General features: G+C 38.6%; 1 protein-coding gene across 1 annotated transcript in view; it reads right to left on the reverse strand.

The window, feature by feature from the left end:
• HIBADH (3-hydroxyisobutyrate dehydrogenase) overlaps window positions 1-11,679 on the reverse strand; it is a gene marked incomplete at both ends in the record, with an annotated part of 100,156 nt that extends 88,477 nt beyond the window's left edge. Inside the window, 2 exons of the mRNA XM_084229794.1 lie at window positions 6,686-6,846; window positions 11,589-11,679. Coding sequence (XP_084085920.1) covers window positions 6,686-6,846; window positions 11,589-11,679 — 252 coding nt within the window. The remainder of the gene's footprint in view (window positions 1-6,685; window positions 6,847-11,588) is intronic.
• Between the last annotated feature and the right edge of the window lie 5,371 nt (window positions 11,680-17,050).

A 17,050-nucleotide genomic window follows, 5' to 3' on the forward strand; every position in this document is an offset into this window, starting at 1 on the left:
CACAGTGAAGGCACTCTTCCACCTCACACTCTTTCCACCATGGAGAGAGGAGGCCAGAGGTGGGAACTGCAGACAGGAAGCTAAGGCCAGTCTTCACTCTAAACTGATCTGGGAAGGGCATCACCCCAGATTTCTTTCCTTCCTCACACTGACTTACAAGCACAGAAAAATGGAAAAAAGGAAAATTCAGTACTTGAGGGTGTGTCCTAAGATCTCGTCATTTTTATCAGGAATCTTAGAGATCTTGTCTCTAGGACTTTCATTTCCAACTATAGCATTTCTGTTTGTATGTAAGCAAAGGTGACACACATAGTATTTATGTAGTTCCCTATCAAAAATGAAATGATTCAACAATTATATTTTTCCTCCTCAAAAATTGCCTCAGCACTTCATTACAGTCATTGCCATTTCATTAGGAACTTCCTTGTAATATTAGTCTTGCCATTTGAGACACATCCAATACCTTGCCACACCCAACTCAACCTATTTTATCCCCCACACCACTAGGTGGACTACTAGATACACAGTATACATTACTGTATCTGTTTACTAAAGGTAGTACAAATCCCTAGTAACCTGAAGATTGAAGCCTGGAAAATGAGGCTTCTGTTTTTTGTTAAGTAAACAGTCCCTTTGTCTCCATTCTTCATCTGAGTAAATCCTACTTAATCTTCTGTTATTTGCTTTTATGTCTAGTCTTTGAAGAGAACTTTCATAACTGCCCTCTCACCCAATGTAATACATATTTTCTTAAAAACTAACGAGATCTTTACTTTTACTTTTGACTTATGATAATCTAGAATCACATATTTGTGTGATTGGATAAGCTAAGCCTCCTCATGGCCACAAAGGCAAGGACTGAGACTATTTTTTCCTGTGCTATAATCCAGGTGCCTGGCACTTAGAAAATACTCAAGAAACAGCTATTAAATTAATAAATTAATGAAGATCCTACCCAGTGTCTCGTAAAGCAATTCTGCAATAGCCTTAAGCCACAGTGATTAGAATAATAAAAAGTTACTTTACTTCACAAAGCTGGGAGAAAAATCTGACTGTCACGTGAATGGAATGCATGAAAATAAAGGAGTAACAGCTCTGTACAGCAGAGGTGAAACTAAGACTTAGAGGAACTAACTCAGGGCTAATTCATATATTATTTATCAAGTATCAAATACTATTTTATGCTCTTTATATATATATAAACTCATTTAATTCTCATAACAACACTATGAGAAAGATACTGCTTTCATTTCACACATGAGAAAAAAGAGAGAAAAGCTGGCCACAGTGCAGATATTAAATGGGAAGGCAGATTTCAAACCTATGCATTTTGTCAATTCTCAATACTTGCCTATTAGTTTCTAACAGGCTGCACAACAAATTACCACAAGCATGGTGGCTTAAGACACAAAATTAATTTACTCATAGCTCTGGAAACCAGAAGTCTGAAATAAAAGTGTAAGCAAGGCCATACTGTCTCAAAAAGAGGATCCCTCTTTGCCTTTCTCAGTTTCTGGTGGCTCATACCATTCCTTGGCTCAACCACAGCAGAACTTGCCAATCTCCAAATCCACATGGCCTTCTCTTTTTTGTCTCTCTGTGCATTCTCTTCTTTCACAGGTAAGGACACTCATGACAGAATTTTGAACACATGCTAACACAGGATGATTTCATCTCAAGGTTTCTAACTTAGGGACCTCCATGGTGGCACAGAGGTTAAAGTCTCAGCGCTATCAAGCTATTACCAGGCACTGCAGCACGACCTCGATCCATGAGTTCGATCCTCTGCCACTGTCTTGTAAAGCAATTCTACCAGGGAGCTGACCCACATGCCCGCTGCTCCCCTCAGCAGTGTATTTCAGTAGATCTGCCTGTTCTGCTCCCCACCCCATCTCTGGCCTACACCCCAGTTCTTGCATGCATAAATAAATTTTTAAAAAATCTTTAAGATCTCTAATTTATCTGCAAAGACACTGTTTCCTAAAAAGGTAGCACTGACAAGTGCTGGGGGTTAGAACTTGAAACTTTCTTTAAAAATACCTTTATTTGAGCTATAATTCACACACCATATAATTTGCCCATTTAAACTATATGTGATTGGGCCTCCTGGTGGCACAGCACTATGAAGCTATCCACAGCCACTGCAGCACAAGTTCGATCCCTGCCAGGGAGCTACCCACATGGCACAGCAGACCTCTCCTATCTCACCTCCTGCTCCCCTCAGCAGTGTATTTCAGTCAGTCTGCCTGTTCTGTTCCCCACTGTGTCTCTGTTGAATCCTCTCACCCTCTGCACCTCTGGTCTGTACCCCAGTTCTTGTATACATAAATATTCTTTAAAAAAAATTAAAATAAAACTATATGTGATGGGTTTTAATATATTCATAGAAGTGTGCAACCATCACCACAATTTTAAAAAGTTTTCATTACCCCAAGAAGAAATCCTTTCTCTATTAACTGTCATTCCCTAATGCCAGTCTCCCCCAACCCCGACCTTTCTCGCCAGGATCAAGCAATCAATAATCTACTTTCTATGTCTACAGAATTTTCTGTTCTGTACTTTCATATGAGTAGAATTATATAGTATGTGGTCTTTTGTGAGCTTGCTCTTTTCATTTGGCATTTTTTTCAAAGCCCTTCCACAGTGAAGCATGTTTCAGTCCCTAATTCCTTTCTATAGTTGAATATTTGACTATATGGATAACCACCTCTTGTTTATCCATTTGTCCAATGATGGACATTTAGGTTGTTTCCATCTTTTAGCTATAATAAATAATATTGCTATTCATGTATAAGTTTTTGTGTGTATATGTGTCTTCATTTCTCTTGGGTACAAAACTAGAAGAATTACTGGGTCATAGTGTAATTCTGCATTTAATTGAAGAACTGTCAAATCATTTTCAAAGTAGCATTTTATAGCAGTATATGAGGGTTCACTGTCTCCACACTTCAGGTTATCTGACCTTGGATTCTACCATCCTAGTGCATATGGAAATCTCATTGTGTTTTTGATGACTAATGATTCTGGTATTTTCCCATATTTTCATTTGTATATCCTCTTTGAAAAAATGTCTATTCATCTCCTTTACCCATTTAATTGAGTTACTTGTGTTTTTATTTTTGAGTTGAATGACTTCTTTACATATTCCAGATACAAACGCGTATCAAATATATCCTTAAATAATTTGTCTCATTCTGTGGGCTGTCCTTTTGCTTTCTTGATGGTGCGTTTGGAGCACAAAAGTTTTTAATTTTGATGAAGTTTAATTTTGTTGCTCAGTGTCACATCTAAGAATCCTCTACCAAATCCAAGGTCAAGAAGATTTACTCTTGTTTTTTCCTAAGAATTTTGTAGGGCATCTTGTGAGAGGTGACTATTCAATCACTATATACTCACTTACTATATACAATCCATTATAATAATTATTTAATTACAACAAATTCCATGAGTACAGAACAATCCATTAAAGAGAGAAGCTGGGAAGGGGAAGAGGAGGAGGATATACATTACAGAATCATAAAGGAAGACATATGTGCACACACATACGCCCATGTGTATCATATATTAACTTCATTAATTTGTGATCACATCCTATAATTAAAAGAGCTAAAGCTCCAAAGTCAAAGACAGACCTATGTTCATATCTTGGTTCTTGCCATTCACTCATTAAGTCACCTTAGGAAGTTATTTTACTGCTCCAAGCATCTGTTTCCTGAAAATACTTCCATGAAAAGATAACAATTAGATAACAGAAACAAAATATTTAGCAAAAGATCTGACACATAGTAGATATTCCCTGATTATTAATTTCTTCTCTCTCCCTTTTAAGAGAAGTCATACATTTCAAAAATAAAGACAACTCAATCTGAATAAGCCTTACTCTTAAAGTAGTTGTCCTTCAAACATCTAAAATCAGCAACACTAAAGAAACAATTTTATTGAAGTATGGGGGCAAGAGGATAACATCAGAGTATCAAGCAATTCAGGCAAAGCATCAGAATGCTCTGGAACTCTGGGACGAAGCAGACAAGAGATTCACAAAGGAATGATGATTATTTCAGTTGCTCCACAGGCAAGTTCTAAGTGCTTGAGGCACAGAGGGAAGAGTTAAGGCATTAGTAACACCGCAACAATTTGAAAGGTCCTCGCCTTCTGCTTTGCCAGTCCAGGGTAAATTGTCTCCATTCAATTCCTACCCTCTCTTACTAGGAAAGGTAATAAAGAAGAGGAAGAGAAATGCATGTTATTTTTCATATGTATATGAAAATATATTATTATTATTTTAATATTAAGATTTTATAGGAAATATATGTTTGGCCAAGGGGTAGTTGCAGATGAAGACCAAAAGGTTTCTCAAACATGCTTGGTCTTCATCTACAGCTCCCCCTTGGACTTTCTTACAATTTGAGTGTTACAGGGTCCCTTTATCATGTTAAGAAAGGTAACTTTTGGAAAACACCTTAGGAAGGGGCTAGTTTCCAGAGAAACTAAAAGGAATAGAGCTGGAAATTTCCATTCTGCTCCCTAATATCCTGGGGGTCGAGTGGTGGAGGTCAATTTGCCAACAGCCAATGACATAAGTAGGCATGCCTACGCAAAGGAACTGCCATAAAAACGCAAGAAGGCACTTCAAAGAGATTCCAGGTTGAATACCCGAAGATTTGAGGGGAGAATGGTGCACCTGGAAGAGGGCATGGACGCTTTTCCCCATACTTCACTCTATGGATCAATTCCATAGGGCTGTCAACTTGTATCCTTGGTAATAAATCAGTGATTTAGTGAGTAAATTCACTTCCTGAGTTCTAGTAAATTAATCAAACCTGAGGGGATGTTCTAGGAACCTCTGGTTGATGACCAGTTGAAGAGAGCAAAGATAATAATCTGGTGCTTGAAACAGATACCTGAAGTCTGAGGAGAGGGTTACTGGGCCCTGCTATCTGTAGCCAGTTGGTCTGAGGCACAGGCTTGCCTGGGACTTCCAGTAAAGTAGGAGGTGGTCTTAGGAAACTATGTCCTTAGCCTGTGGAATCTGATACAGTCTTTTGAGTAGATAACATGAGAACTGAGATCTGAATCTCAAACACCCTGCTGGAATCTGAGAATTGCCTGTTTGTGTGGAAAATCCAACACTCACACATATCCATTGGAAATGGAGTTGCAGAACACACCACCAGTTACAGCTTTACTTCAATTCAATTTTGTATTTAAGTGATGATATTGTCCCTGTTTAGAGACCAACTACCACTGCTAATCTTACAAACAAATATATACAGTAGTGTAGAGCGCCAACACCAAAATGATGTTATCCCCCAAATATCCATTTCCTCAAAATAACACTTTATCCCAGACTGAGAATCAACTTACCTGCTTACCCTCTCTGAAGATGGTAAGAGGCCATCTACTCCAAATTATCTACTAAAGCAAAGAACTAATCAAATCTCTCCAACTAAGCTACTAAGTCCCTAGGCTACTTAAGGTCCTCTGTAAGTCTGCTGGACTGGTGGTACAGTGTCAGTCTTCACATACTTTATTGGCATAAGCAGTCACAAGCCTCCCCTGAAAAGTTTTAAGATGATACATCCTCTTACAATACGGCTACCATTCCCACAGAACACACAAATCACAGAAGGGAAGGATTGGAGGACACACAGCAAATGGCCTCTAAGTTGCCTAAATCTGTTCTTTATACAATAAGCACTGTATTCCTCAGTATTCACTCAAGTCTACCATCCAGAGGTTGACTGTCTCCTTTTTCTATATTTCTCAGGAATTTTACAGTATTTCCCCACTTCTCGGGTTACATTCAGCCCTCAGTTACCACACTATAACTTGTATAAGAATTACCCTCACGTCTAGAAAAGCAAAATTCTAAATTGAGTTAATAATACATGGTCTCCTATTATCTGAATTGCTGATTAAGCTTAACAAATCCAAACAAGGTGATAGCTGATGCTAAAATCTAACATGATAAATACACTGGTCCCAAAATTCTTGAAATAAGAGTGAGGGCTTAACCACAAAATGCTAGTAAGCCATCATAACTCAACTCTGTACTTCATTAGAGCACTGTTTCTAGGTTTTCTAAAGGTCTGTAGTCAGTAACTATTATATATTCACAAAGTGTTGCCAATACAATATTTACAAAGTATATTCACATATATTCTTTCATTTGAGCCTCACAATTTAGTGATGTGTCATCATTCCCATTTTACATATGAGGAAAACAAGGTAAGGTGAAGTAATATGTCCCCAGTGAGACTGCAGATAAGTATCTGGGTTAAGATTGAAGCTAAGCTTTCTATGACGAAATCTATTCCTGTTTGATGCCAAATTTTGCCTTTCAATAACATGGGAGGCTATTTCTAAACTATCCCAATTTAGCAGCACAATCAGCAAAGTTAATATCTAAAAAAACTGAAACAGGGTCAAAGCAGGCGCCTCTGACCAAACCTGGCCAAAGAATAGAATCCCTCCTTACTATCTGATGGACGCTCTCCTATGTTGTGCACCTAGATGGTGATGAATGTTTACACATAGTTTTAAATATATCTATATATTATATATAAACTATAGATAAAGATTAACAATGAACTAGTTTTACAACTCCATATATTTCTAAGTTCTCATTTATCTGAATATATATTAATTTTAAACATCAAAATCTCAAATAAGAAAAAGGCCTTACCTGTTCACCTGCATCTTGAAACTCCTTGCATGCATCCGGGAACACATCATAAATAATGAGTGGATAGCCATGTTTCATGAGATTTTTGGCCATTGGATTCCCCATGTTGCCTAGTCCAATAAATCCAACTGGAGTCTTAGAAGCCATTGACCTAGAACACACTGATTTCAATAAATTACTTTTCACAGGGTCAGATAACATTTCTTATTGTAAAGATTCATTCAATTTTCCTAAGTCAATTGTTTAGATGCTTTCTGTTTTTAAAAGGCTAGTGTTAAACTAATGATCTAATCACACTTAAGGTAGCAACAACACGAAAGCAGACTAACTTCCAATTATTTAGTTCTCTAGTAAACGACAAAATTTTAAGGAATTTCTCATTTTATACCTATATAACATTCCTCTACTGTTTTTCAATAAATTTAACCCAGCTATTATTTATATAATACCTATTGTGCACTTTACCTATTTTATGACATATTCTAGATTCTTGTATCTATAGTATCTCCTTTAAAATGCATATAAAAAAACTGAAAGCATTCAATAAACCTTATATTTTGGACAAGTTCCAGGCATGGAAAAACTTTTTACCTTCCTACCTCTACATTTACAGAAACCATCCCCTCCATTGGTGGGAGGGGGCTAACATTAATAAAATGTTAAACCCAGGAGGGTTTAACCAGTACAACCAAAAGTCACCAGTTTAAAATTGTGGTCCTAGGAGAAAGGTGGTGGATACTTCCATGGGCTCTAAGTGGCATGGGTAACAATCTCAGGACTATTTTTGGTCTAAAAACTTGGTGTAATTTCAGAGAAGGGGCATTACCATTTGCAGGGGAAAAATTGTTCTTAAAAAGCTAAGTACAGGTTTTGTTTGATTTTCTTCTTTCTCACAAAAGGCCTTCTGAAATCACACTGGGACACACAATTCAAGGTAATGCTTTTTCCAAGAGAGAAGAGACTTTGCATTACCATGAAAATTACATTAGACACTATTTCTCCATGACTACATCTGGAACTCCACTTAACAAATATTTACTACATGAGATACTATAATATAACAGAGTTCACAGAGAGACACAGCAAGATAATGATCCTTGCCCTCAAAAAGCTCATGGTCTAGTGAGAAAAAGGGAAATAATTTCACTAGCCGTTTTACCCTATCATTTTCCAGCTTAATTTTTCCATTTTCTTTTAAGGACTCCAGTTTTAAAGCTGTGTAGTGCACAAACTAATTAGTCATCCTTAGTTTCAGGCCCTCTCAACTGATGGATTCCTGCTCTTCCTTGAACTTAATAAATACATTGATATTTACTTAAAGCAAATTATTTGACGCTTCTAATACTTAATAGAGGTCTTCTTTGGTTGGAAGCATATTCAGTTCCTTTTAACTAGATTGTCTACAACATTTCCATTAAATATGTTTGTCACTCGTGCAAAATCACCTGATCAGTGTTAAGTTTCACCTACCGGGTATAACAGGAGCCCTGTGTCTTTCTGATTCACAAGGGGTCCATCACATAGAAATGATACCTGACTGAAATTTTGATATTAAACAGGATGAGAAGCAGTAAGTGCCACCAAAAATTGGGCTACTCTAATTTTTTAAATGCAAAAATTAGTAATAGCTTGGTTGTATTTACATGTTCAAAGGATTTTTTTTATTAATCAAAGCAACCCACGCTCATTGCAGGAAACTGGAAAATAGGAAACAATATAAAATCATAAAGGAAAAAAATTAATAATCAGCATTTACATAACCTTCCCAGTCTTCTGAATGCATTTTTTCATATCATGAGATTATATTAGTTATATAACTCTGTGGCCTACTTTATCAGATAACATACGCAGCATTCTATTTGTTATAATGCTTAAGACTTAGTAAACTAAACAACTTACACTATAAAGGCCTTTATTGTTTAGGTCAAGTTATTTCAGAAATAAATATTCTCCCAATGTAATTTTATAAGTTTAAGGTCAACTTTTGGTTCCAGATTTTCAGAGCTTCATGTGCAACCCCAGAAACTCATGTAAAGAGGAAAAAATGGTATTCTATGTTTTATTTTTGCTATGTGTTGCTTTGAAAATTGATTTTATTCACACAAAAAGGGTCAATAATAAAAAAAATTTTATTCCCACATCTGTACATAATGCTGGTTTAATTTTCTGATTTCACTATTAGTGAGATGATTACTTTTAGATGATCCAATACAAACTATTTCCCCATGTACACGCTGATGAATCACAATGACTGTGGAGGGCCCACATCTGTAGATATTTTTTTATCCGTAGAAAGAAGTCTAAAATTAAATTTAATTAACTTTCTAAGAATAAAATTTAAAACTTCTGCTCAATGATCGTAAAATATGTATAGTTCAATATTTCTTTTTTTTCTAATTTTGACACTTTAAATATTTTGAATTAAGATTAATCAACAAGCAATTTTTAGGCCTCATTTTTTTCAAAACGGCAAATGAGTTATAAGGCTCCTCATGTTATCCCTACAATAGAAACATATAATATGAAGACAGATACAGAGAATTTACAATATTATGTTATTTGCAAAAGATTCTTTTTTAAAAAAAAAGATCTTTTTATTTATGCATGTAAGAACTGGGGTATAAGCCAGAGGTGTAGTGGGTGAGAGTATTCATCAAAGAGAGTGGGGAGCAGAACAGGTAGATCTACTGAAATACACTGCTGAGGGGAGCAGCAGGTGAGACAGGAGAGGTCTACTGTGCCATTGGGTTGCTCCATGGCCAGCTGGGGATCCAACTCTTGCTGTAACGGTTGCCAATAGTTTGATAGCGCTGTCTTTAATTCCTGTGATACAAAAGGCCCAAGATTCTTTTTTTAAATATCCCTAGACTCCAAGCTTGCATGTAGATTTTTTTCTCACTTTTTCAAACTCCAATATCAAAGATAATCCTTTTGCAGTAGACTAAAATCAAGATATTTTAAAACAATTCCAGAGGAGAAACAATTCGAGTTTCAAACAATCATCACAAAAAGAACTATTTAGGGGCCTCCCTGATGGTGTAGGGGGTTAAGAAGGCTCAGCACTATGAAGCTATCAGCAGCCACTGAAGCACAAGTTTGATTCCTGGCCAGGGACCTACCCCACATAGCACAGCAGACTGCTGCTGTCTCACCCACTGCTCACCTTAGCATGTATTTCAGTAAATCTGCCTGTTCTGCTCCCCACTCTGTCTCTGGTGAATCCTTTCACACCCCAGCTCTTGTATGAATAAATAAAATAATCTTTAATAAAAAAGTAAAAACAATTTTTAAAAAAAGAACTATTTAAAAGTTATCATAAATCTATATCCTCAAAGCATCTTTGGGTCAAGGGACCAAAAGAACAAGATTACAACCCACATTACGATTAAACCTTTCAAGTTTACAGAGGCAAATATTAATCTTGGGCCTTAGACTCTTTCTACCATGAGTAGTGAGAACTTTCACAACTCTAAAAGATACATCAAGGATTCATTAAAATTCTATTAAAACACCTTGTAAAACCACTAAACAGTACATACGTCTTCTTTCGCTTATCAAAATTGAAAGAATTGTGTGTTTCACTTGAAAACCAGAGCGATGTTAAATACTGTGGAAAAGTGAATAATCTATTTTTTTTAAGTATCTCCAAAGTAGGAGGCATTTTTTGTAGCTCAGTCATTGTACTCAAATAGTTGTTACTCTCAACCTTGGCACAATCTGTGAGTTTGTATCCTGTTACTGTGATTCTGTATCAGACATCTGTTCTCTTGCATCACATAGAGCCTGCCTTTCTCAGGCCAGAGAGGAAAATCACCCTCTGGTGATTTTCAGTTTTGCTGAAGGGGAGGAAGGGAACGGATTAAAGAATTCAGTCCACCATTTTTTTTTATTGAGGTAACAAGGGTTTACATCGTTGTTTATGTTCATTACACTGTTTTTTAAACTAAGGGCAGGGCCACTTTAAAAAAAAAAAAAACCCTGAGGATGATCTTGCTACAGGCTGCTTTGTTATAATTCTCAAAGTTTTACAGGAAGACAGTGGCAATATCTCCAGAAATCAACCAGTTTTTTAATTAAAGAGGAATCCCGGTGTGGTGAAAAGCTCAGGAATCAGGAAGACTCAAGGACTATTTTCTAGTTCCTGCTAGAGTAACCTAATTTATTTATCCAAGGAGGTTCTGGTTTTTCGTCTAAAAAAAATTAAAGACTATTAAACCTCTGGGGGTGTAAAAACTGCCTCTTTCCAAGTCGATGACCAGCTCATAATGGGTGGGGCGAGGAAAGCAGGATCGGTTCAGGCAACAATTTGGGGGACACTTAAAGTGTTTTGGTTAATAATTTGACAAAAGAGCCATCTCAGTAGCACACTTACTGAGAAGGGAAAGACGGGTGGGAAAGACTTCCCTGCAGATCAAGGGTGATTTGAAACTTTACTGGAATGACTTATCACCTCCTTTGTATGGCCACCTTATCGGATTCAAGTGGCCCAGGTACAACCAGGAGACGTTGAAAGATTAAGCCAGCGCTGCAAAGCAGAGTCTCCAGGGAAGGTGTAGGGCTGCACCTGGGGCTGGGCCCTCTACGACTGTCTGGGAGCCGTAACTCCAAAGCAGCATTCCCGGTACCCAAATTCTCTTCCCATAACTCAAGCTTCCCCCGTCCCCTCTTGAGTCCCAAAAAGGCCACTGAAGCCCATTCATCTGGATCCAGGATAGGGGAGAAGCAGGAGGGGCAGAGTCGGTAGCCGCAGAAGTGGCCAGGCCTTAGATCCAGCTACAATATTGGGTTTTTTTTAGTCCCGACCCAACCGCAGCGCCTCCCGCGAAAAGACCTCTTCGGCCCGCCGGGCGCGAAATGCGGGCGATCGGAGGAGGGACGAGGGGAGAAGGCGCGAGGTCCTTACCCACTGCAAGGCTGGCCGCTGCCAGCCGCGGCCGGCGGCTCCAGTACCGGAGACCGGAGGAGGCTCCTCTGAGCCATAAGGAGGCTGCCATGCTGCCCCGGCCCCGCCTCCCCGCGTTGACCTCTGCCGCTCCCGGCTCGCCCACTGACTGCGAGGGTGCGCCGTGGGGCGGGCAGACACGACCGCGGCGTGGGGCCGCGCGCGCACGCGCTCTGCGGCTCGGAGCGAGCGTCCACCCGCGAGGGGCGGAGCGCGGCGCCGAGAGGCGGGGCCTGACAGGACAGGGGCCGTCCCTCCTCGTACAGACCGGTAAGCGGACCAATCAAAATTCCCAGATCCTCCGGCCTTCGCGAACCACCAATAGCAGGTCTTTTCAAATCTCTCAAGCCCCTCCCCCGTTGTCGGAATGCGGGCTGGAGTCCCTTGTTTACCGAAGCGCAGGGGGTGTGTGGGAGGCGGTGGCTGTCACTCGCTACTGCCTCCTAGAGCACCTGACCCAGAACCACCCCTTCGGAAGGTTGTAACTGCGTGTGTTTCCTCCTTGCAAGCAAGGACAAAACTTTGGCTTACAGCAGCTGTCGCAGTTTCTAGGCAGGAGCAGAAATTCCCAGTCCTTTCAAGTGTCGAGGCCCATTTTAAACTTCAGTAATATGTGCATCTCCTACTTTGTTTTTGGTATCTGTTTATTGAGGAACAATCACGCAAATCTACCATTAAATTCATTTAATTTGATTTAACCCAACAGTTTTACGAAGACAAGTTGATAACATTGTTTTCTTTGAAGGGTAGAATTTCTAGGAACTTGCATTCTCTGTTCCAATGTTGTTTTTGTAATGTAAACAATTCTACATCCATTTCATAAGCATAAAGTGAACGAAAATCCACAGTGTTCGTGTGTGTGTAAGAGAGAGAGAGACTGAGATTCGTTCCTATCAGTGCTTGGCGTGCATATTTCAGTCTCTGAACCCTTAAGCTTCCCATCCCACTGTCCCCATTGAAGGGTTGGGAACCATGGACTCACCCATCCAAGATCTGCAACCTTTGCAGAAAAGTAGTGCAAGAGCAAAAAGAATGAGGGTTGGCTAACAATAGAAGCCCACGTTGTCCACCAGTCCCCTAAATTCTTTTTATGCATTTGCCTGAGTTGTGCTCACCCACCCTTTTAATCTAAGTTGCAGAATCAACATATTTGACTTTGACCTTATTTTCCTCTGCCCATTCGCCCATGGTTTTGGAAGTGCCTAAAGGAAAGAAAAGCAAAGGAATTGGATCATTTCCAAGCAGTCTTTGTCAGGTCTCTGGGCATGCTTGCAATGTTTCCAGGAACTGGAACAGAGTGCACAGTTCCCATTTGTAACTGGTAAAAAAATAATTCCCTTCTTTGGCTGTCTCTCCTCCTCAAACCTTTAGTCCACATCAACCCAAAAGAAGGAAGGAGGGAAGAAAGGGAAAAATTCGTCTCAACTCTTGAGTCTTTTAGGTTTGATTCTACACCCAAATATACTTAACTTGTGCCTGGAGCATTTCCTTATGTGGTCCTTCCTGGTTATTTAGGTTTTAGCTGGAATAAACCTCCTGCAGCCAATAAATGGAGCCCTACAGGTTTCTATAATTAACTACTGAAATGTGTCTGCCTTTCAACTATGTTAACCTACCTAGAGATATTTACAACACAAGACAACATAGCACTTGATCTCCCCAGCTCCTAAAGTTTATATCCCAGTCCTTTTGAGATTTTATATCCAATTAGATTGCTTTTGTCATTTTTATTGTGAGCTACTGTTTTTGTTTCTCTCGGTTGTTTATAGGGTCCCTTTCTCAAAAGTGAGTTATTTCTTTACAAAATGCTGCCTATTGCTAACTCTTAAGTACCTTTAAGACTCGAAGGGAAAGAAGGGGGAAAGAGGCTTAAAAAAAAAAAAAAAGCAAGAACTAAAACTGGACACGAGACCTTTTAAATTTAAAAAAAAAACTAATGTGATGACTTTGAAAACAGAGGTGCACTGAAATTTTAATGGTCTGGTTCTTTTTTCCTCAACCAGAACCATGGAATAAATCACAATTTCTCCTTATTCTTACCTCATGTAGTTGAATATTGCCTCCAAAAAATCCTTTATTGATATATAAATTCTGACATTTTCACAGTAGCTTTCTCATAAGCTTTATGATTTTTTTTAAAGTATTAGTTTTTGAAGGCATTTGCCAATATAATTGTATGTACAAAGGCAGTTCCTGTGCTGTGTTTGGCTAGCTTTCATTATTTGATTGCCTTCCTGATACTTTGAAAGGCACTGCAACTTCTCTCTCTCTGCTTTGTAGTTTTGTTTGAAATTGTGTTTAGATGCATTATAGGTTCTTCCCTTCTACTTCTGGGAAGATGGAATTGACATATTTTTCTCTATTCCTCCTACTAAGTGCAACTAAAAAGTTGACATTGTATGTAAAATAAATATAAGCACTGAAAGGTGGAGAAAATAAGAATACCGACTTTGAACCTCAGAACCCAAAGAGAAACACAGGAGTAAGTTCTTGGTTTTTTGTTCATTTGTATATTCCCATACAGGTACTAGAGAAACTGAAAAACAGAAACCTTAAAATGCTAAGGGACACTGACAAAATATGCCTAAATAAAAGGTTGTTCTTTCTCTAGACAAAGGACCAAAAGCAAACAGTCTAGCAAGACACATAACTTGTAGAAAATAACCACTCTACTGTAAATAAACATGGATTAAAAACTATGGTTCCATCCCTGCCCAGGCCAGCAGAGACCAAGTGAGGAGCCTGGACATTCTCCTGGCTGTAATGAGACACCTAACATCCTTTACCTCCTATGTCTCAGCCCTGCCAGTGTGGTGTTAGAGAAAGCCAACTAGAAAGCCAAGACTTATATCCCCACCACAGTGTGTGGTAGAAGGTACCCCCTCCACACATATGTCCCTCCATCTGAGATTAACAGACTGGGGGAGGGAAAAGAATAGTGGATATAAGGAATGGTGGTGAGGGAAAAAACATAAATATAGCATTTGTTGAAGCACTTGTGCAGAATATTCTGCTGAATCTTTGTTCTTCTTTACTCACCTATACTTTTCAATGAAAGCCTTATGATTGAATATTTTTGTTAGTATGAAGATTAAAGGAAGCTAAGCAGAAACAATCTTAATATTTTGTAAAAAAAAAAAAAGTTGGCAACACTTAATCAGGCCCTCCAATTTTTTTTAAATAAAAAAATTGGAATAAAATAAAATTAAAATTAAAATTAAAATAAGTTCATAGAAAATAAAAGCCTGGTGGGCATCCCTAATGGCACAGGGGTTACGTCTCAGCGCTATCAAGCTATCACCAGCCACTGAGGCATGAGTTCAACCCCCAGCCAGGGAGCTAAGACATGGCACTGCTGACCTCTCCTGCCTCGCCCGATGCTCCCCGCTCCTTTCAGCAGTGTATTTCAGTAGATCCACCTGTTCTGCTCCCCACTATGTCTCAGGTAAATCCTCTCAGGCCTCGCACTTCTGGTCTACACTCCAGTTCTTGTATGCATAAATAAATAAAAATAAATCTTAAAAAAAAAAGAAAAGCCTGGAACAACTCTTCTCTTCTCCCACAGACGAACAACCACTTTTTTTGATCAACACATTTTTTAAGATTTATTTATTGATTTATGCATACAAGAATTGGGGTACAGGCCAGAGGTGTAGGGGGTGAGAGGATTCACCAGAGATAGAATGGGGAACAGAACAGGCAGATTGACTGAAATGCACTGCTGAGGGGAGCAGCGGGTGAGTTAGGAGAGGTCTGCTGCGTCATGTGGGTCACTTCCCCAGCCATGTGGGTCACCTCCCTGACTGGGGATAGAACTCATGCTGCAGAGGCTGCGGACAGCCCCATAGGCTGTGTCTTAACCTCTTGCACCACCAGGTAGGCCCCTGATCAAGACATTCTTAAGATAAGCTGGTAACACTGAAATTTTGTGAGCTAGTTATCCTTCAAGAGATCCATTTTTGTACATTTAATGGACAAAGTTTTAGATGTTTTAATTTATCTAATTCACAAGTTTTCAGAACATATCATTATAGTCTTTAAGTATTTACAAATTTACTAACAGCACAGAAACCATATCTTGCAGCAATAACCATGGTAACCTGCCATTTCTTAAGCATATGCTACATGCCAGGTAATATTAAGTTTTTTACAAGGATTAATTTAGATAGTTCTTTCAGTAATATTATAAAGCAATTATTTGCATTTTATGATAATCTCTTAGTTCACTAAGAGATTATTAATTTGTCGATGATCTCCTAACTAGTAACTAGAAGTAGAACTCGAAACTAGACATCTGATTTCAAATTTCATATTCATAACTCAAAAAATCAGAAACTGCCTTCTAAATGGGAAATTGAACACTAGTTTCTTGTAAGGCAGCAACACCAATCAGGCCTAGTTTACTATTATTTTTGATATTTGACACTTAAAAATATGTAGTGCTAAACCTAATTCATTTACCCACAGAAATACACAAACAATTTGCATTTTCCAGGGTAGAAGAAATGAAAATATTTCTCAATAACTCCCTCTATTCCTTCCCACTCTATTTGTGAACTTTTTGTCCCTAAAATAATTCCTGACTGCAGATTTATCAAGAACAGTATTTTAAAAGAAGTTTTTCTTTGTACTAATATTAGTTGCTTTTTTTTTTCAACACACTTCCTAATTTTAGCCTACTCTGTCAGTGTGATTGAGACAAGCCCAGTCCTTATGTCTCTATCACCCTTTTCTGGGATAGGGTCTGGGATTCTGTTTAAGGAGGATCCTGTCCTTGATGTATATATGTCTTTCTGCCTAACCTGACCCTCTTCCAGTTACCTCTTTTTAATGTATTTGAATGTAACCTTTCCTAGCAGGTGTCATATGAGAAGCCTACATCATATACTGGTTTTCCACACACTGCTACCCTCGGTTTTAGTTCTTTGGCTCTCCCAACTGCACACTGTCATGTCACTGTTATCTCTTGACTCTTAAAGAATGAAGACCAAACCAAAAATTACTCAATTCAAGTATTCCCTCCATGGATTCTATATATTACCTGATATGTTAAGTATCCCTAAGACCATTCCCAGTTTAGTAATTGACTAAAAGGACTTAGGACTCAATTGACTAAAAGGACTTAGGACTCAGTAAATATTCATACTAATAGCTTTATGTGAATTACAATGCTATTATTACAGCAAAAATATGCAAAGTAAAATCAACAAAAGATAAAAGTATATGGGGTAAAGTCCATAGGCGACCAAGGTTTTTATTAGGGACTCATCAAATATGCACCCTTTGCCTCACTCAAAATTCCAGACCCCAGGAGGAAAACAGGGATTCAGCACAAACAACTGCTGGTACATCAGTTTAGGTACACAGAGCCATTCTTATTAGCTAGGGTGTTGGGAACCCTTCCCCAATCCAGGTTCCCAGAT

The sequence above is a fragment of the Talpa europaea genome, assembly GCF_964194135.1.
Source record: "Talpa europaea genome assembly, chromosome: 3".
Classification (NCBI taxonomy): Eukaryota; Metazoa; Chordata; class Mammalia; order Eulipotyphla; family Talpidae; genus Talpa; species Talpa europaea.